Below are 22,402 nucleotides of genomic sequence, written 5' to 3' on the forward strand. Positions count from 1 at the left end.
CATTATAACTCCTAGAGATCTGAAACCACTCTCAAACATCCTGCCAATATATACATGAAATATAACTTAAAGTATACGAAAGAAAAAACTTTTTTCTTTCTTATACTTAAATGTTATATTTCATGTATATATCCTGATGAAGAGAATGTAACTAACATGAAAAATCAGAAATAGATAATTTTTTGACGTGTTTGGGCCTATTTTTTTAGTGTACCCGAGTTTTTTATAGAAACTTGCCGAGTTTTTTCAAAAAACTCAGCGAGTACTCGTCGAGTAAAAGTCAGAAAAACTCGACGAGTTTTCAAAATTCGCCGAGTACTCTGCAAGTTTGCCAACTATGTTCATAATATATGACAGCAATTTATAAGCAATCCTTGATATAGGTTTTTAACACTTTGAGAATAAATGACAAGAAGAATTGTCAAATGGCTTCACAAGTAGCTCTAAGCAGATACAACACATTGATTTAACATGTAACTTGTTTTTTGACTTTCCTAAGGTTTCAAACTAACAACAAAAATGCATGTATTTCTGAACAAAAGTAGCATTCAGAAAATTGCATGCTTGCTTCAATGGAAACTTGCTCTAGTTATCATCAAAATATTTAAGATTTAAAGGAATTGAAGCCTGCATACCAAAGAATAGAAGAGTAGAGTAAGGAGTAAATACAATTCAATGCCCTATATATTTTGACATTAAGTTCACAGAAATGTGTAATGCTTCTTCAGCTCAGTGTCTTGTTAAAGAACACAAAAGCAATTCTACACTTCAGAAGATAAAATTGTACACAACTTTACCGATATATCATTACATTGTCTTGTACAAATGCATTTATTTATAAAAATGCTGAAAAAATTGCATGTCCTTAGAAAATTAAGTACATCTCACTATGCTAATATCCTAGTCAAATCAATGATGTTGCCTTCGATAAAACAAGACAACGTATTACAAAAACATCTAATCAGCAAGATCAATGGTATCTTTTACAGCTTTAATTGACCTTTTCCCCTTATGCACTATTGATATTTTTGAGTGGCCTTCTAAACATCTTCAGTATTTGACATTTTAATTGATTTTCTCCTTACCTTCTCAAGGGTTGATAGTTGATACATTGTATATCCATAAGTTAACTGATTTTCCTGAACCATACGTACAAACAATCAACACAAACAAACTTGTTCATTCTATATTTACTAAGTTCAGTGCCTGAATCAAGATCTTCCTTGACCGATTTAGTACATTCTGTTCAATTTCTGTCCATCCTTTTCCTGCACATCATCATCATAAAATGAACATGCCATAGACTTTTTGAATATGTTTTGTCACGTGAAACATCATAAATTTTATCACTTGATTGCCTTGGCACTTTCACCTGCCGCCAAAGTTTCAGTGAAAAACTTGAATGTTTCATTCCATTCCAAGGTGTGTCTTCACTTTCATATTTAAGAATGTTCAGTTTTTACATTTCTTAAATAAGTATCACAGCCATATCCTCTTAATCTGAACAAAAAAACACTTTAAGAAGTGATGCGATCTAGCATTTGATGATCCGTTTGACTTACAAATGCTTGGTTGTTCCCAATCTTTCCAAAATATTGTACGCTTCTTCAATGCTATAAAGCCCTCAAGCATTTAATTCATCAATCCACAACTGAGGAAATTCGTGAAACTGTTGTGGTAGTTACAAAACCACTACATATAAAAACCAATCACATAATGCATCAATCTAATATGTTTTGTAATCTTTGTTACACTGCCATGTCAGTTACAAAACCACTACTTATTGCAAACAGCAGATGCATAATCACCCGTATCAGAACCAACAATTTCACACAAAGCCAAAAAATTCTTTGTTTTCTGCCAACAATTAACTTTGTTATGGATTCATCATAAAACTATTCTTAAAGCTACAATTAACTTTGTTATGGATTCATCATAAAACTGTATCTTTTTCTGATCCATTTACAAATCACACCTCCACAATATAGACGCTTTTCCTCTCTAAAATCTATGAAGATTCAAATAATAAGGGATGATGCCCTAAATGGATGGTAGAGCTATCACCGAACCTTGCACTACTCCAATAAAGAGCCTGAAAACATCTGACTTCAACTGTCCAAAAATCTTTGAAATTTGTACTATCAAACTGCTTGAACTAGATGGAATCATCATTTCAAAGCTCCTCTTCTTCCTCTCAAGGGAAATGATACTTGTGCTTGCACTAGGCATCCACGTTGCTTGAAGACTAAAGAACAGGGATATCTTGGAATTTCCTTTGTGGGCATGCAAAATGAAGTGCTTATAATTTATTTGATAACTTCATAAATAATTAACTTAATACTATTTATTAAAATAATTAATTAAGCTATCCATGAAAATAATAATAATTTGGACAACTTAACTAATTAAATTAATTAATTAATTCCTCTCCAAAAATGGGGACGTTAAAAAATGCAACAGCATTCTAATACTACAAAATCTACCAAATTTTGTATTTACTAAAAAAAAGGGAGTGTTTTAAATTATAGAGCTTGATTGTTAAGTCTCCTAATAAGGAAATGAAGATCATTCCATTGAGAACTCTCGTGATGATAGGACATAAAATGAGTTGAATGATAGACATAATAAGATCACCTTGGTGCACCGTCATTCTACTTCATGAGGATCTGACAATTTGTCAAACATAGTTACCTAACAAATGATTTATCTGCAAATTGTATCAACAACATTGCCTCACAAAAACAAACTACCACAAAGTCTATTGTTGACAAATTGCACTAGCCAATGCACCCACATCCCCATCTTTATTCACTTCGATGGAAGGATAATGATTCATCCTAAAAAATCACCCACACATGCACCATGTCTTTTGATCTTTGTCCCAAATCTGTTAATAAGGTCACTAACGATGAGATCACTATGGACTGTACCATAGTTGGCAAACTCAAACTCAGAGGGAACTCGACAAGCCCAAAATTTTTGACTCAGCAACTTAAAAAGTACCTGTGTATGTTTAATGAGGATCGAATTAAAAAGTACTTGTGTATGTTTAATGACAATCGAATGCGGGATTTATAGAGAAATATTAGCCTTAAAATTGTGTTTTAACCACGTTACGAATTTCCTTTCATTCTTCTAGCATTTTGACTTATGCTTTTGCTTTTTAGAGTTTGTGTTGTTTTTACAAGTTTGGCAATTGTTCTCAAATGAAACAGCGAGTTTTCATCTGTAGTGAATGGAAAGTTAACTCATGAGTTGCTCACGTGGTTTTAAAACGCGCGAGTACTCATCAAGTTTTCCTTCTATGGATTGTACCACAGGAAAGCTCACTATGATGTCTATAATAAGTAATAACACATACACATTGCATTAGTATAATATGACATACTTAATCAAATGTACTAGGAATGCCACAAACCTAGTACTTGGCTATGGGCAAGCACAAAAAGATATAAATCAAGTGAAAGAGCATACAATATTTTCACAAATACAGAATCTAATCAATGCCAAGAAAAATTCACAATTTCAAAACCACATGCAAGTCATAAAAATTGTTGTAGTCTTATTTGCACATATTTTAGGAGCCTAAGACACTTCTCCCAAACAAAACAATCGAATTTCTTCTTGGTGTTGCTCTTCATAATGTCCTATTGTATCAACAACCAATTCTAGATAGTGACAAAATCAAAAGACATTCAAAATTTGTTTACTAAAAGGTCTCATTAAACCAAATATATCGCCTAATGCTTATCCAATTTTGCTTGTGCTCAAGAAGGATGGCACTAAGGCTCTTTGTATTGAACTAATGACATTGAACAAGATCACAATCAGAAATGATATTCACACACTTGCACTGGCAACTTGTTAGATAAACTTCAATGTTTAAAGTTCTTTTCCCATTTTGATCCAAAGAGTGGCTATCACAAACTCAAAGTCTAGATAGAGGGACATGGAAGACAATTTTTGAGATAGAGATGGATTTTTTAAGTGGCGTATGATGCCTTTTGGACTCACTAATACTACAAAGACTTTCATACAATTAATGAACACTTTCTCTTTACACATACTTCCAAGGTATGACTTAAACATTTGGAACATGTTCTTCACAGAAAAATAATTTGTATGCTATCCTCTACAAGTGTTCTTTCGGTAAAAACATCCATCTCTTATCTTGGATGTCACTAATGCACAAGGAATTTGGGTGGATACAACATTAGTGAAAGTTCTTCTAAGTGGCTAGATCCTTCAACTCTCTTAGAATTGAGGATTTTTCTAGGTGCTGTGAACTTCTGTCTCAAATTCATCTGGCTCTTTAGCTATTGCCTCCCATTAGCATCAACAGACAAACATCGTTGAAAGGAACATTCCCATGCCTTCAACATATGAGACTAAAAAATGTATTCTTAACTTGTACTTGCTCAAATCTCTCATGACATTTTGAGATTGAGATTAGCGCATCATAGTTTGCACTTGAATTTGAAGCAAAATGGCCATCTTGTAGGCTATCATTCAAAAAAATTCTCTAATGCAAAATGAAACTACTCATATGACAAGGATTTATATGCATTGATCCAAGATACCAAGTAAAGGAGACATTAACCTCTAGGTAAGTGTTGACGTGTATTTTGTACACTATCAAACACAGAATAAAATACCCAAGGGTACCTTATCCTCTCTTGAATAAAGCCTCTGAATGCTGAAGATGTCGCAAAAAGGGTCAATCGGGATGACTTCAAGGTTCTTGTATGTAGGGTCTCTACGTGTGGATAAGCTCTCTATGGTATGATGTGATTTGCTGGAATCACAAGGGGACTTACACTTGATGACTAAACTTCTGATTTGCTTTGAATATTGTTGGAACACAGGCTCTTACTAGCTTTGAAAAAAAAGAAAAAAGATGAGGGCGAGGAAAGGATCTAATCCTAACACTAAGAATGTAAGAGAAATGAATGATCTTTGATGAAATTCTAACTAAGTCTTGTTTTGACATCACAGGAACATCTCCACAAGGTTAGTGCGATCTTCGAAGGAAAGCTTTATGATGTTCAAATCATCACTGCAGGCATAGACACCATCAAGTTGATGCATATCAATGAAGAAGCGACAATTGAAGTTAAGCTTAAGTTGAATGATTCCAGTTGACTACACAAGGCAAGTCTGCAATCAACAAACTGCTAGTAGTATGGATATACGAATTCCACCATCAATCAAGCACATTTCTTCCACTCATCTAATAACATGAAATCAAATACGAGAAATATAGAGACCATGCAAATTGTCGAATCGACCCATAAATTTCACCATTTCTTCAATGAAGTTACAAGTCTTTTACAACAACATCTTGGCAACAATCTTTGCCTTCTCTCTCTACTCTACTCTAATTGCTATTCTATCAACTAGCTAATCACCTTCTAACTACTCTCTATCTGTCTTCTAACTGCTTCCAACTATTCCCTTTACAAAATGAAGAGCCAGGGCTTATATAGTGCCCACAATACAATTCGATGGCTAAGATCAATTTGAGATCAATGGCCAAGATTCAATAATGAAAACCCTAATTAGGGTTTGTTACAACCATTACATAACATTTAATGCTCGACCAATGAAATAATTGTATTGCTTGGACACATGTCCTCTCTGGAAAATTCCACCAATGGATAGCCAAGGTAGGTACATCGGAGTTTGTGCCATCTCCCATGAGTTAGGTACATTGAATCTGGACATGCTGAGGTGGACCACACTGACTGGAGAAGTGATGACTAGGATGCCACCTCGTCTGACACTTGTAGCTTGGTAGATATTCAACTTGATGTTGTTGAGAAGCTAGCTTTAATTAATTCATCTGGAACTATCTGCTTCTTCAACGAACCCTTGCCCTAACTTCTTTTGTCTCTGATGTGCAGGATGTTGATGTACCTCGCCCTGGAATGCTAGATTGGAGAAGTCGCCCTTGACGACGCTTGACTCAAGAAGGCCGTCCTTGTCAATGCTAGACTGAAGGAGGTCGCCCTTGTCCTTGCTTGATCGTCCTTGATGAGAACCTGCCGACTTGTAGATCCTCCGGGCTTTGGAGTCGCCATCTTGATACCTACACAACATTTCAAAATTAGTAATATATCTTGAAATCTAAAAATTAAACTTTAAAAGGAAGATTCAAGATTTTAATTAGGAAACTTCATGATAAATCTTGAGTTATCATTTCCTAATTAACCATGCAATACTTAGACTTTTCTAAAAAATGTCTAAAAAAAATCAAACCTTGAATAAGGGTGTCAAGATGATTTTGCCATACCTCCTCTTGAGAATTAACTATAAGAAATGATGTAAAAATAGATGAATTTTGCTAGGCAAAGTGTAGATCAAAGCTCTCCCTTGGATAAAATGCACCTCCTTTAGCTTGGAAAAGAACTCCACCTTCCTCTTCAAAAATCTGGAAATTCGCCTTCAAATACCTTCAAAACATCTGGAATTTATCCTCCAATCTAGCAAGAAATTCTCCTCTCCAATAGCTTTCAAGATGAATTTCACCCTCCACTAGCTTCTCCACACTTAGCAGAAATTCGCTCCACTCCAGCTAGATTTCGCACCTTCTTTTTGCTCTCCAAATTCGCACTTGAAGGAATGATTGAATGATTTGAAATGTGAAGCAACACCTCCAATATATAGAGCGCTCACCTTCCACTTACCCATGAGGTCGACCTAGCAAATAAAAGGTGAAATAATAAATAAAAACTCAAAAGAAGTAGGCCGACTTGTCAAATAAAGGCAAAATAATGCCTTGTGCGCTCAACTTTTAATTTTAATTTCACAAAAATTAATTTTAAATGCCTTTATAATAGAAATTCAATTTTTTGAGGCCCAAAATTAATTTATTAAATGCCAATTTAATTAATTTTTTCAAATATTCCAAAGTTAGCAATTTGGCATCTAATGCGATTTGGAGGATATTAACGCCCAAATATGGTAATAAATAATGAATGCCATTAACTTCGCTCTGGTCCCTTGGAGAGGGACAAGAGCACTTTTTCATTTTTAGGCTAGGATTCTCAATTTTTTGAAGTCAAACCTTTGTTCACCATGCTTTAGAAGATCTTTCCCATCTCACACAACTTTGCCTTAGCATAATCTCGGAGGGAATTTATTGTTTCATAAAAAGCGCACTGGTCCTTCAGTCATGGACAGGAGCACTTTTGAGTCCATTGCATGAATTCTTGATCATATCAACTTCAAATTATCCTCCAGGCGTAGAATATCACATTTCACTCCATCTTGAGCCTTGGTAATAAAAATATCATTTCAAAATGCAACATAAATGGTCATATTTGGAAATTGCGCCCTGGTCCCTTGGTGAGGGACGGGAGCACTTTTGCCAGTTGTCGTCAAAATTTGCAACTCTCGCATCTCAATTCCACTTCAAGGCATTTTAAACACTTTTTCAAACTTGCACCTTGGCCTCAATTTGTCCAAAATTGGTGAGAAAGGCTAGATAACATGTTAAGCACTCTGGTCCTTCAGTGAGGGACAAGAGCACTTTTTCAACATCAAGCTTATCCGTCCTTTGCTAGCTTCCCAAATTATCTTCAATGGGCTAATCGTGTCCTCTTCCATTCATTTCAATCACAAACTTGCCTTGTCTTTGCAAGAGATTTACACTTTCTTGGAAAATCGCTCTGGTCCCTTGGAGAGGGACAGGATCACTTTTTGGAAAATCGCTCTGGTCCCTTGGAGAGGGACAGGAGCACTTTTTCATCTTGGCATACTTCTTTGTTCTTTAAACCTCTCAATTGCGTCTAAGGCATAAAACATCATTCGTCCTTCCCATCCAAGTCAAGTTTTGCCATAAAATATCAAACAAAGAGGAGAAACTTGAAAAAGTGCCATGGTCCTTCAGTGAAGGACAGGAGCACTTTTTGTCATTTGGGTTGATTTACTCCTTTGTAGACCACTTAAATTATATTCAATGGACAAAACATGCTTCCCTTGACCTCTTCAAATCGAAAAATCACTTTAATCTTGCAAAAATGGTGCAAATGTGAAATTCAGTGCTCCGGTCCTTCAGTGAGGGACAGGAGCACTTTTTGCCCTCTTAGCCAAATTGTCTCACTTTTCGTCTCGAAATTCCTTTGCTAGGGAAGATTTCATCTTACTTCATGCGATGAATAAAAGTTAATGTCCAAAAAAGGTTTAAATTCTGCATATAAAGAAAAGCGCTCTGGTCCTTCAGTGAGGGACAGGAGCACTTTTGACCTTCTAGGCAAAAACTTCATCATTTCATCGTTTTTGATCAAGTCTGGATGCTTTATCATGTTCATTTCGTCCTTCACTATGCCTTTGATGTTTCAATTTGACCAAACAAGGCCAAGAATGGCTCAAATAAGTCTTTTCGCCCTAGTCCCTTGGAGAGGGACAAGAGCGCTTCGCCTTGGTCCTCCTGAGAGGGACAGGAGCGCTATGCGCTCTGGATCCTCAGTGAAGGACAAGAGCGCTTTTTGACTTTTTGAACTCTCTATCAGGATTATTTTTATGGAATATAACATTTAAGTATAAGTGACTTATACTTTAAGTTATATTCCATATATACTTTCAGGATGTTTGAGAGTGGTTTCAGACCTCCAAGAGTTATATTGCAAAATCTAATTTTTGGAGGTTTTTCAGTTTCGAGACTTAGTCAAATTTCAGGATCAGGACATTCCAGACTTAGCCAAATTTCAGGATCGGGACTTCACTCAAGCCAGACTTGCTATCCATGTGATCCCCTTGGCGACACTCAAAATGCAAAGGCTAACTGACAAAACCCTAAAAGACCTAGAAAACAAACCCTAAAAAGCAAAAAGCACAGGTCCCCATTTGCAATGGGGCGATGTGTGAAAACGTCACAACAGTAAGGAAACCATTGTGCATACTAATCACCTACCTCTATGACTTCTTCAATCATAGAACAAAATTGTAGAAACTCGACATATGAAGTGAGCTTTATATTTACAACAAATTCAATTGGTCATTAAACACAAGAAAAGTACAACCAACACTATTGCAGATTGTTTAAATCATTCTCTTCCAATTTTCACTTTGACTATCGTAACCACTTCTCATTTAAGATATCAAATTTGTGCTTCACCATATCTTGATGGACCCCATTTTGGACAACCCCACAAAAAACTTCAAAATCTTGCCGCTTCCAATTTGGCACCTTTCAATATTTTCACATCAAGGAAGGGTTGCTCTACAAATTGGATATGTTTAGTGTCACTTGTGAGAACCAAACTTCTATTCTCAAGGAGGAACACTCTACTCAAATGTTGTCTCATGGTAGATTAAGATCGGCAATTTGTAGCTTTTTCTTCCATTAAAACAGACAACAAAGAAGTTGTCAACACCAATTGCAACATAGGATGCATATGCCATGTTTTGAGTGATTTACAACTTCTTCATATTAGACAAACTCCACGCTTTTTATGACAATTGGACAATCTTGAAGTTAGTGAGGAACCAAATTTATCATGCTTGCACCAATCTTATTAAGGTTCATCATCACTACATTCAGTTGGTATTAATGCTACTTCTCTCCACTACTACACATTTCAAGAGTAGTCTACTAATCTAACGACAAAATTATTAATTTTATTCTTTTTTCAAACTTTTGGACACAATTGGAATTGTTTTTAGTTTTGTCGTTAAAGGGGATATTTGATGTAATCTATTGTTAGACCATACTTTGTTCACATGGATATTTACTGTTTATGTTAATAATGTAATAACCTCACCTTAGTTTTGTCAAAAAGGTAACTTACACGATGTAAATTACAACCATCAATTATATATGAAGTCTCCATACATTTATAAATACAAGCATGCATAATTAAGTGTGGCACTAAATTCTCTCAAAATTAATGCATTCATTCTGACATTGTAACTCTCCCAAGACCCTTCCTACATCCCACCCTGCCCAACCATGTGAGTTGCCTTGGTCTTCCACAAGTTTTCAAGAAGCCAAAGTATGACATGAGTTAGATAAATGGTTGCAAAGGAGGAGGTTGAGTCCACATATCTTCTTTTTCTCTCCATCTTCATCAAATCGTGAAGCCAGATGAAAACTATTTCCTAAGGAAATCCCGACAACAAACTATATTTAAGCATCAAACAATTAGAATACTTTAGCTAAAGAAGCTCAGGCTGAAAGCCTGATGCAGTTATCAAGAAACCTAGCAGAGTCATAGATACCAACTGAGACTTGTAATTACAACTTGAGAGAAAGAACATAACTAAACAGATGCAATTGAACTAAAGGAAACTAAACCGAATTAAATGCTCTCCCAAGTAAAATGCCATTACACTTGATGAACTTATGTCACTACCCAAAATAGAGGAACTCTTATTTTGAAGTGCATCAACCAAGGTCATTAATCTGGTTATTGCTTAATACACATAAAATAACCGGATGGACCATAACCTTCAATCTAGCATTTTTTAGTGGTTATACAATCTTGGATCACACCAGATAATCTAGTTGTTCAAATTAACATTGACCGAAATTATACTTATAGCAAAAATGCAGAAGAAACAAACCAATATGCATACATAATTCTCACACAAGCAAAATGAAGTCCATCAACAAAACATAACTCCAAACTGAAAAGGAATTAAATGAACCAAGTAAACCAATACAGTATAAAACTGAAAGTGGTGTTTAAAAATTGCATTTAGCTCAATGTACAATACACATATCTTCAGAAATTGATAAATATCACTATCGTCTTTGGAATTGAGATTCAAATGATGACAAAAAGAAGTTCATATAACATATCAGACCACCTTAATATATTCTAGCATAAGCATTACCAATTACATAAAAAACAGAGTAAAAAGAACAATACAAAAAAAATCCCAAGACCTAATTAAACATACTGGGACAATTTACTCATTTAAATTAAAAACATTAACATTTAACTTCTCTGAGAAGTAACATAGGTTATGAAGCTACTGCAAGCAGCAGAGCATCGACAATCTCAAGGCGATAAATTCAGATTTAACAGGGCATAAAACAGTTGCATTGCGCTTACCTTACTTGGTTCATGTAGCATCTTTATTCTTCGAGCTTCTTGAACCTCTTTCCTTGTCTCTTCAAAATCCTGCATCACAAGAAATAGATTACAAATGTATATAAGTAGAGCACAGACCAATTTATAAAGAAAACACCAAACTAAAATTTGAACATTGTTAAAACAGTAGTAGTTCTAGAGCATGCCTGCGAAATATAAGGCAAATTACATAAGAAAATATGCTAACTGAATGTGGAAGATTAATGATCGACTTACACTCATGCTTTCAGAAAACTGAACAAGTTAGAACGATCAAAAAAGTTTTATTTTCCACCCAAACATTGTCAAAAGCAAAAATTTAAAATATAACAATATCTGAATGTGTGAGACATGTAAAGATCATGTCTTCAGTAATGCTTATATCATTGATCCAGTTCACTCACATAAGGGACCTATTAAACTTTCCAAGCAGTCTCTCATTTACAATTTTAAGTGCCATCTGAATGTATCCTATGGCCACATACCATGTACATCATTTGAGGCGGAAACAAAATACTTACTAATTGAGTCCAAATAATTTACATATACAAGAACCCTTCCAGTAGTTTTCCTTTCAAAACATGCTTGAAACCTCACATGTATCCTATGTCCACATACCATGTACATCATTTGAGGCAGGAACAAAATACTACTATTTGAGTCCAAATCTATGTTCCATGGAGTTTTGGGGACAAGGACGGCAGGGAACGCCGACACGTGTTTCCATTACAAGGGTACTTTTGGGTCATTTTCGGGGGGACAGCTATTAAAAAAATAGGGGGTTTTTACAAATATAGAGAAATTTCAAATATGCATATCATAACAATGATAGAGCATTCATCATAGACATTAATACATAGCATTAGACTTGAATTGAGATTTCACAAGAGAATTGACAAACAGTTTACAAAAATTCAAATGCTTTTATCAATCATTGCCAATAAACATATGTCATAAACATCCATAACTATTAGATGACATAAACTGTAAATAGAAAAGTTAAAACATGGAAGTCCATAATCAGTTGTCTATCATAATGTCAAGACTCAAGATAACTAAGAAAATATATGGCTGTCCATAATTAGCACATGGTAGGTCTAAGACTAAGAGTCTAAATCAAGCTCAAAGCTAGAGTCTCTATGTGAGTCACTATCAATATGAGGGGCTGCCTCCTCAACCAATGGAACCCCAAGCAATCTTGGAGGTGTGCCATCCTCCTCAACTTGCATGGCATCTTTAGGATTGACATTCCAACATAAGGCTGGAGTTTGACGATACTCAGGAGTCTAGCGATCCTGTAGCTGCAATGCACTGTGAACAGCCACTAACTTCTCTGATCATCTAGAGGTAAGGTGGTTCCTCTTGACTGATTGGATGAAGCTATATGTGGACCAATTTCTCTCTACAGTAGAGGAACTGGACCAATTCCTCTTTCACCTGCTGTTCGCTCCTTAACCAGCTACTTCTTCTCTTCTTGCTGCTCTTTTCCTATTTTGCAAATGTAAAAAATAGTGTCTTCTTCTTCCTTTTATTTGTTTTATGCATTAGATTAGGGTTTGTTATATTTTAATGTTTATTTGGGGTCTTAGTGGGGACAGACGAGCCTCTATTGTAAATTAAAAATGTGTTTTCTTATTTATTTTGGACTTATAAAAATTCTAGGCCATAAGGGACGGACGGCTATCCCGGAGACAATTGGAGGACGCCTAGGCGTCCCCTGGCTGTCCTAGGAACAGCTGGTCGTCCCCTGCCATCCCCTACTGCCCAACATTTGTCCCCGAAACGTCCCCTGTATTCTTGCCAAAAAGGGGACACTTAGGAAATGGCAAATTCCCGTCCCCACATCCCCATTTCATCCCCAGTACGGGTATGAGGGAAGAAGGGCAGGGGACGCATCCCCGTGGAACATAGGTCCAAATAATTTCCATATCCAAGAACCCTTCCGGTAGATTTCCTTACGAAACATGCTTGAAACCTCCTAAAACATTTTGGTTCTAACCCAAATATTCATTAACATTTAACACAAAACACTTGTTTTAGTTTTTAGTTTTTATTTTCAGTTGGCGAGGTTCATAACTCAAATGCTAACCAAGAGTCTCTTACATTGTCCAGGTTATAAACACAAAACTGTGTCAAACCCTATACAAACTATATGTTTTGCCTATCAATTGTTCCTATGAATTTCAAATTGTTTCCATTTTTTGTTGCATTCTTAAGCTACTAAGTTTCTTTTGTAGTACATTTTAGCATCTTAAGGTCCGAAAGTGACATATTCCACTATTATCAAATTTTAGCATTCAAAGAATGTCTAAAAAAATTCGAATGCATGTTTCACAGTGATGCATCCCTTTTCCTCAGTACCCCATTCCCTAATCCCCATCCATGTCCCCAAGCTATTTCCTTGTTCAAGTATTGTTACTAGGATTGTGATTGCTTCAAGGTATCACCCTTTCGTACTCCGATATCTCTTTATGCCCCCAAGAATGCGACTTGTTGAAAATAGCTAAGCTCAGAGATGGTATTCAGCTCCATCTCTTTTGTCAGCCCATCAAAATTCCTACTATTCTTTTTGTGCTTTAACTAAAGAAATCATGAGAATAGTTGGAAGCATTTAAATCATTTAAACTTTAAAGAGTTTCTAGTTGTGATTGGCATCATGCAATTAATGATGGGATCATTGTGACGTTAAGAAAAGATGCTTCATTCCAAATAATTAGTATCAAATGAAATTTATAAATTAGCAGTGTTCCAAGGGGAGGCATTCCCCCCCAACCCCCAGGCCCACGTCCCCCTGTCCCAGAAACTTAAATTCTTTGCACCCCTGTCCGCGAAGTCCGTCACCTCATCCCCAACGCCCGTGGAACATTGTAAATTAGATGAACCCAGTATGACTAGAATGTTGAAATTTAAACTTGAAATATAAACAATGAACATGTTTATAGCTTTACTTATTATGTCTAATAATTTGATGCCATCACTGACAATTATAACTGCTATCACAAAACTTTGCACCCTTGCTCTGAGCTATCAACTTAGCAGCCTCATGAAACATGGAAACAACACTGAAGTATGGGACCTTGCGCAAGGGGTTGAATCTCCAGAGAAGGCCGACTTCCTTCTAAATCCAAGTGCAAGTGTTGAACCAACTCAAAACTCCAAATTCTACTTCTAAACCTATTCTAACAGCTTGCGGAGGACAAGGGAAGAAGGAAATGCTAAAATGAAAGGAGGTGATGCACCAAGATAAGAGAGGACTCCCCACCCCAAAATGACACAAAGAATCAATTGAAATACCCTGGAATTGTACAAACTTCAATTGCATGAATGACCCCAAACGCATGTATGGAGGTTTGAATTTGTTGAATGTCAAAGGGGAGAAAGTTTCCCACAATTCGCATTCAAAAAACAAGTTAACACAACATATGTAAGAGAAAGCCACAAAACACACACTTATCATGAAGGTAAGAAAACATACACAACATGCATAAGTTTTAGTGAGGGAAGAATGATAATTTCAATTCATTCTCAAGCCAATGGCCAAACTTACAGTTGTAGAAATGCAAGAAAATATACAAATCTTCAAGAGAAGTGAAAGAGTGGAAAGTAGCTCAAGGTAGCAGGGAGAGACCCCCTTATAATGAGGCTTAACAACCTATATATAACAAATTGGTTGCAAAGAAGAGACCTACGATCAAGAAGGCAAAACCCTGACCCTACCATATATAGGAGAATGTCAATCTGGGGAAGCAAGCAAGTGCATGGATCTGACATGGTTGTGCATGCAAGAAACCCATCCATACCTTGACAAGGCAATCCCAAGAAGAAAAGTACTTCCAAAGTCAGAGCATTCAGACCTAACATGAAGGCCATCAAGTAACCATAAAGAAGAATGGCCTTGGACTCCACTTGATGGCAATCCTGCAAAAAAACATTAAATGCACCCATGTAGCTCCATGAATGAAAGTAGACAAGTCACGAGAGTTGGTGGAGCATTAAGAGCCTTGCGTGTTCATCACGCCATATGGAAGTGTTGTAGTCACTAGAAGTCTCGCATCAAGCCCTCAAGAAACTACTACAAATGGAGAGGAGAGCAACCCCAAAGTCTGAAGGGATGAGAGGGAGAAGGACGACTTTGGATTTTGGTGTTTGGGGAGATAGGATACCTCTTCCTGAAAGGGAAGGAGTAGACCGGTTCCCAAAAATCCGAAATCCGAAAAGGAAGGGAAGTTTGGGTTTCGGGATGAGGCGAGACAAGATACCTCTTCCCAAAAGGGAAGGGGTCGATTGTTCCCTCGAATCCTGAAATCCAAAAAGGAAGTCCGAGTTTTGAGGTTTGCCGAGACAGGATAACTCTTCCCAAAAGGGAAGGGGTAGAGACTAGTTCCCTGAATCCCGAAATCCGGAAAGGAATGTAAGTCCGGGTTTCGAGGTTTGGGGAGATAGGATACCTCTTCCCAAAAGAGAAGGGGTGGACTGGTTGACCAAATCCAAAAATCCAGAATTCCTAAGAAGGAAAAGGGAACGAGAAAGTACCAATGGACTCCAAGGTGCGAACACAAGATGCAAGGGTGAAGGGAGAAGGCCCAAAGTCCACCTCCTGATAACAAAAAACGTAAACATTTTCTTGATTTCTTGACTCGATGCTTGATCAACTAGGGCAGCACTTGTCTATAATAAAATATCTCTAATCACTTCTCACCAATGGACCAACGGTGTCATAAAATGACAACAATTACATTTCCTTTTATTTTGCATTTTAGTATGTTTATGTGTTGTCTATGTTATTCTACTAAAAACATCTCATGCAAATCAGGCACCTTTTGTCAAACATCAAAACAATGATGATCTTCAACTATTACAGAGGTATTCACAACAGAACTTTCACAAATGGCCTTACTCTTATGGTCACTCTAACTCAAGTCCTGTGTTTCCAATCTAACTACTAATGTATAATTCAAGTCTACCTCCCTTATATGTAATTATAAAAAATTTCTCAATACATTAAAATATAAAAAATCTTATGTTTAGGGATAGATGATGGAAATGTGCACCATATTGCTATGATGACCCCTATCAACAGAGTCAAGACTCCCTCTTGCTAGAAATACTATAAAACTAACCGCTGGTATAAGTTTCAATGCATGACAAGCTCAGAAAGATGTTGTCCATCCTTCCCTGCTTTTTCATTGTGTTGTGTTTGTGATTCACAAATATGTTATCGAGTAAAGTTTTGATGTGTCAACCTTGTTGTAGAAAGGTTTTTAGCAACACAAATCTGGCACATATTGGATTACATATCATTGATTGAACTAAACAAAGTAAAATATTTTCTTGTATGCTTCAGATAACATATGCATATTAGGGACTATATATACATATGAACTCCACAAAGACCACAAATGTCAAAATCTATAAAGGGGACAATGTAGATGTAAATCAGAAGATTACAAAAATCAAAAACATCATTTTAATATGCTTGGAAGAGATTGTGAAATACCAATTTATGATATCTTAGAGAGTAAACACCATGGTGGTTCACAATTCTCGCACACTTACAGGTATAAGTAAAAGCAACTAAATAGTCAGGCTCATATTACTCTTCACAATTATGTTAGAATTGCTTAAAATTCAAATATTGTGCAGCACGGTATTTATACCCACAATTCATCAATAAATTTCCACAGCCAAAACTTATAAAATAGATTTTATATGGGAACTAACATTTAAACGAAACTAGGTTAATCCCGCAGTGCAACAGTAAGTTGTGACACCATGTTGATACGGGTAATGTCGATTCAAGTCTCCTTGCATGCTCGTAATCTCTTCCACTTGCAGACCGTGCACAGATCGTGGACCACTCTCTGTCACAGGTACGGGCAAGTTTCGTGCCACTCAAATTAACACAGTGGATAGTCAAAAATCAATGGCACAATGATCTTGGGTGCACGGTGGTAGAGGCGCACAGTCACATTGGAACCGAGGTGAGGCTCGTTGCAGTGGAGTGATAAGGACAGTGCACGAGCAGGGAGATATAAGGAGATCGGAAAGATAAGGTGCTTGGAGAGATAAGGAGTATGTGGTTTAAATTCTGCAAGAGCCAAAAACCTAGGAGGTGTTAATACCTCGGCAAATTGTAACCATGGGATGGGATCCCCCAATATGATCCCACTGGTTCAAAGCTCCAATCAAAAGCATAAGAGACCCAATTACCGATCAGAATTTTTTTTTAAAAAACCATTTAAAAGAAACTAAATAAATGTGTGGCTAAACATAAATCATAATGATTGTATCTATCATTGATCACTGTTACAAAAAAAACCATTGGGTTTCACAATCTATTCCAACATATTGCAAGACATAAATGAACCTTTAAGAGAATAAAGATGAGGTACCACTCATAGCTTACAAACTTAACAAGTACTCATGAAGTTGGTGACTACTCGCCAATTTTTATCATCACTAGTTACTCGCAAGTCACTCACTAATTAGACTCGCCAAGTTTCAAAAAAATACTCACTAGAAACTTGGCAAACCTAACACGGAAACTCATCGGACGCACTAAAATAAAAAAACACGAAAAGAAAAGATCCAAAAAATAGTATGAAAAACATGATTTTGCCTTATAAGTTATAAATGCATTAATGTCCCACAAACTTCCTCCCATAGCACTTGGAGACCAAATATTCTTCACCAAAATGTGCCGAATACCTAATTTTCCCTTCAATGGTAAAATTGTGAAAATGGTGTCCGACATAAGGTTTTGTGCAATTTCAAAGCCCTTAATTTGGGCTTGATGGTGGGGGTTTTGCCCCTTGATCTCGCCCTATATCACAACAAGGAATGTGCCAAGGGTGTTGCCCCTCAACCTCATTATGTCTCCACTCCGACAGCCCCACTAGTTATTGGGATCTCTTAAACAACAACAACTTAAACAATTATCTTTATCACTATCATAATATCAATGATGAAGTATAATGATATCAATATTAAAGATTCAAATATAATACAACCTTTAGCTTCACACAAGAAAGGTGGAGGACAAATTGTAAAGTCCCTTTTGGAATATTTTTTTAACAATATTATTCACTCAAAATATGACAATAGTAAATAGTTTTCTCCAAGATTAAAAATGTATGGTATATGTTCAGGTTAATAGATCATAGCACAATACCCAAAGTTGATCAAATCATGAATTCTCTAGAAATACTTTGCAAATCTGCTGAATTACAGGACAACATCCCTAACTCAACAGTGCCAATACCAAGGACCTCGTACCTAGCTTTTCGAGGGCATGAAAAGACCCCATCCTTCCAACCCTTAGCCCACCACACAAGCTAGGAAAGGATTTGTCCTTCCAATTTGCAAATACTAAGTTACCGATTCGGGTACGGATACGGATACGGATACGGATTCGGGTACGGATTCGCGGATTCGGAAAAAAAAATTCTTGGGTACAGGTACGGGTACGTCTGTACACATTTTTTAATTATATATATATGTTCAAACATCAAAATTATATATATTCAAACATACAAACATGAAACATACAATGTAACTTTCCCATACAATGATACATAAATGATAACAGATAAATGATACGTAGTTGTTTTTTAATTGTTTTTTTTTACTTTTATGACCCGTGGGCCCTATTTTTGGGAACCCACGGGCCTTGGTTCTACCGGGTCCGTCTAGGTTCCACCTAGGTCCTGCCCAGGTGGCTGCGTTCTTTGTGGGTCCTGCCCAAGTGGTCGCATTCTCTGTGGGCATAGAGAACCTGGCCACCTGGGTGGAACCCAAGGAGAACCAGGCTCGGACTAGGACCAGGCAAGAACCAAGACTCAGACCCAGCCTTTTTCCCTAAGAACCGGTATCTCAATGCAAATACTATCTAGAATTAGAGAACTGATAAACTTGATGTATTTGCTAGACTATTGCCAGTTGCTTTTGTTGTTTAATATTTCTTGAATGATTGACAATTCAATTCTTAAATAATAATTAAATGCTTTTATAAATGATTCTTAAATGAATTTCTGCAATTATATATATTTTTGAATGACTAGTTGTTTGAATATCAAGTTTTGAATTGATATGCCAAATTGATTGTTAATTGATCTTTTGCTGATGCTGGTTTGTTTTCTTGAATGAACTGATACTATTCAATGATTCTCTCAATGAAATGATTTGCCCTTTATATTCATTTCTGTAAGGAGTCACCACCCTTCACAAGTAACGAGTCACCACCCTTGATTGCTGCATTTGAGAATAATAATTTATTTTCAAACCGATTTCCTTCATTCCCAATTGATGATAATTGATGATTCAATGATGGTGATCCACAAATGTCCTTCTCGAATGAAATGATCTCCCTTTTATGTCTCATGTTTAAGGAAGTCGCAACTCTTCGTTTCATGCCCTTTGATCATTCACTAAATTTTAATTATATTTTAATTTTTTATTATTATTTGTTATTAAATCATATTTCAAAAAGGGGACATTACACAAATGAAAGGAGGTCAATGATTGGGATGACATTGATCCTTATAGGGATTGAACAAGGCAAGATAAGGAAACGCCATTGTTTATTGCAGACAAGATTCTTGACTTTGAGCAGCATGCAATGGAGGATGTGGTTGTAGCAAAAGAAGGTACTAGATTGTCATCAAATAACACTAATGAGGCGAAGGAGCCATTGCCATCTAGAAATAGGATGGAGGTCAAGTTGGAGCCACAAACACAACCTTCAATGCTAAGTGAGGCATTGCAATAGAGTCTAAGGATTTGAAGCTCTTACCAAGTTTTCATTACACCAAGGAAAAGAAAGATGTAAAATATTGAAATATGCAATTTATGAATTATGATGATGATTATCAAAAGCAATCATGATAAATTCATAATAGTCACTAGCTAACTCTAGTATTAGGATTCCACATGATGATATAATTTTGTAATCAATTTCTATTCAAATGAATCAAATTAAATAGAAAAAAATCATGTACTCATTTATGAACACCACCACAAAAGGTTATAGCTTTTTAATAATTTTGAACACCGTGCAACATCATTACACACTATCATGTTCAACATCCATTTTTTATATCGTCTCAGCGAATGTATATTTTAATAACCATATTCCTTAGTGTATTTTGAAACAATTCTACGTTCCAAAAAATTAAAGAGCAAACATGGTTTCAGATAGACATCTGCCATCCGTCAGGGGCACAATACAAATAATTCTCAACGAATAAGGTAATGCCAATAATATCATCGCCACAATTGCCCTCATTCACAACTGCTGTTACAAAATATTCTGAAGTCAGCACTAAAAAGAGGATAAATAAGTTACACTATGAATTAATATGTTAGTGAAAGTCCAGCACATAAAACTTCATAAAAACCGACCCCTCTTAATAATTGATATGGCATTGAATCTGACTTGACACATCAATTTATGATGTGGCAAAGAAGTAGACAACAAGAAAGCTTAGGTAGACAAGCAGCCAGGTGAGGTAGACACACAAGAAGCTCAAGTTGACACCCAACCAGCTTAAGTAAGCAACCAACCAGCTCAAATAACACACAAAGTAGCTCAAGTAGACTAGCAAGGAGCTCAAGCAGCCAAACACATTTATCATTCCAAAAACTCATTTACTAGACAATGACAATTGTCGTTGACATCAATGACAAAATCTACAACAGGCCTATGGCTGTCATTGCTACTCTATGCATATTTTTTAGGTAGTTTTTCTCTTCAAGCACTCTATCTAAGAATTTAACTTGTACATAACATCAAGTGGCACTTGATGCAGATGAAATTCATGGGGATTAATGCCTCCCTCACTAATTTTCAAAATTGTAATATGTAATGTCCACTAATTAGTACCTAGATTTGGCCAAATCTATAAATAGGTAATTGGGTTTTATAGGCGTACCTTTGTATACTGTTTTCCTGCAACAAAATTAGAGAACATATATGAAATAATACTTAAAACTGAAATATGAATTATATTAAATGATATTGAATCTACTATATTAAAGACTGTTAGAATTATGATTGTTTTTGATTAAGTAAAAAACAGGTTTTGAAGGGGCCCCGAAACCCTTTACAAGCAAAACTTAAACAGCAAAAGCAAAGAGATACAAAAAGGAACAGACCATCGATAAGCTAGCAAAGAACCAAAGAAAACCAAAAAAAGCCCCACAAAGCCAGCAAGCCAACCAGACTCCAAGAGAGAAACTAGTTTATTTTTTCAAAGGGCATTTGCCAAGGTGTTGCTAATTTCATGCAGCTCTTTGATGTTATCCCTGAGATTAGGGAGATCCTTTGCAGAAGCAGCCACAACCTTCTTGACACTAGCCCTGGTCCTCTTCGCAGCGCCACCAACCGAAGTAGCTTCACCGCTACCAGTCTGGATAGTCTTCATCCAAGTCAAGTTCCACTACCGGTTTAGGAGAGCTGGTATGATCAAAGACCTTAGCAATATCCTCCAAGTTTTTAGTGACAACTGAAAGGATACTCGGGATAACACCCATCAAATTTTTCATCACCTCTCTCCCTTCTTCCAACGATTTAACCTTATCCTCCATATTCTGCTTCCATTTTATCTGATCTCTGTTGTCATCCTCCCTCTTCTCATCCGTGTTTTTCCCCTTTTTTTTCCACGTTCTTCAGGAGCTCATAGGTCCATCTGTCATAATTCATTCTCACCTTGGTGAGTTTGTTGAGGTTATCCAAGAGTAACCGTTTATCCGCACTTTCCTTATCCTCACTAACCCTGTCCTTAGTCAAGTCCTTCTCAGAATCTTTGTTCATTTCCTTCTCGGAATTCACATCAGTTTCCTCATTATCCTTGAAATCTACATCCTCCATAGGATGGTTGTTGTCCTTACCAGGGCAATCACTGAGGATAGGGCTTTCATTACCAGGCTCATTATCACCACTTTCTTCCTCATTACCCAGCTCCTCATCGTTCCAGTTGTCTTCACCATTGGAGTCATTCGTCTCCATTTCGCTGCATTCCTTATCAATTTCCTCTGTTTCCATCCCAGGGGCACTTTTTCTTTTTTTGCTAGAGGACGCCTTCTCCTTGCTGGAGTCTCCTCTCTCCATCTTTCTCTTACCCGGAGAGGCGGATATCCTCTTGTTTTCCAGCAGGGCGAGGGTTTTACAATACTCATAGATGAGCAACAAAAGCCCACAGTGGAGAATCGGGCTAGAAGGATTTTTACTGTGTTTATTGAGGGAGCTGGAAAGGGACCTAAAAACGTAGTAGGGCAGAGATACCTTTTTTTCGTGTCTGAAATGGTTTAAGAGAACGAAGTGGTAG

General features: G+C 36.6%; 1 protein-coding gene across 1 annotated transcript in view; it reads right to left on the reverse strand.

Annotated features, from left to right (window-relative positions):
- Nucleotides 1-22,402, reverse strand: part of LOC131043877 (stomatal closure-related actin-binding protein 1) — a 196,018-nt gene that overhangs the window by 108,325 nt on the left and 65,291 nt on the right. Inside the window, exon 5 of the mRNA XM_057977109.2 lies at nt 11,061-11,129. Within this exon, the coding sequence (XP_057833092.1) occupies nt 11,061-11,129 (69 nt within the window). The remainder of the gene's footprint in view (nt 1-11,060; nt 11,130-22,402) is intronic.

Source organism: Cryptomeria japonica, chromosome 6 (assembly GCF_030272615.1).
Source record: "Cryptomeria japonica chromosome 6, Sugi_1.0, whole genome shotgun sequence".
NCBI lineage: Eukaryota > Viridiplantae > Streptophyta > Pinopsida > Cupressales > Cupressaceae > Cryptomeria > Cryptomeria japonica.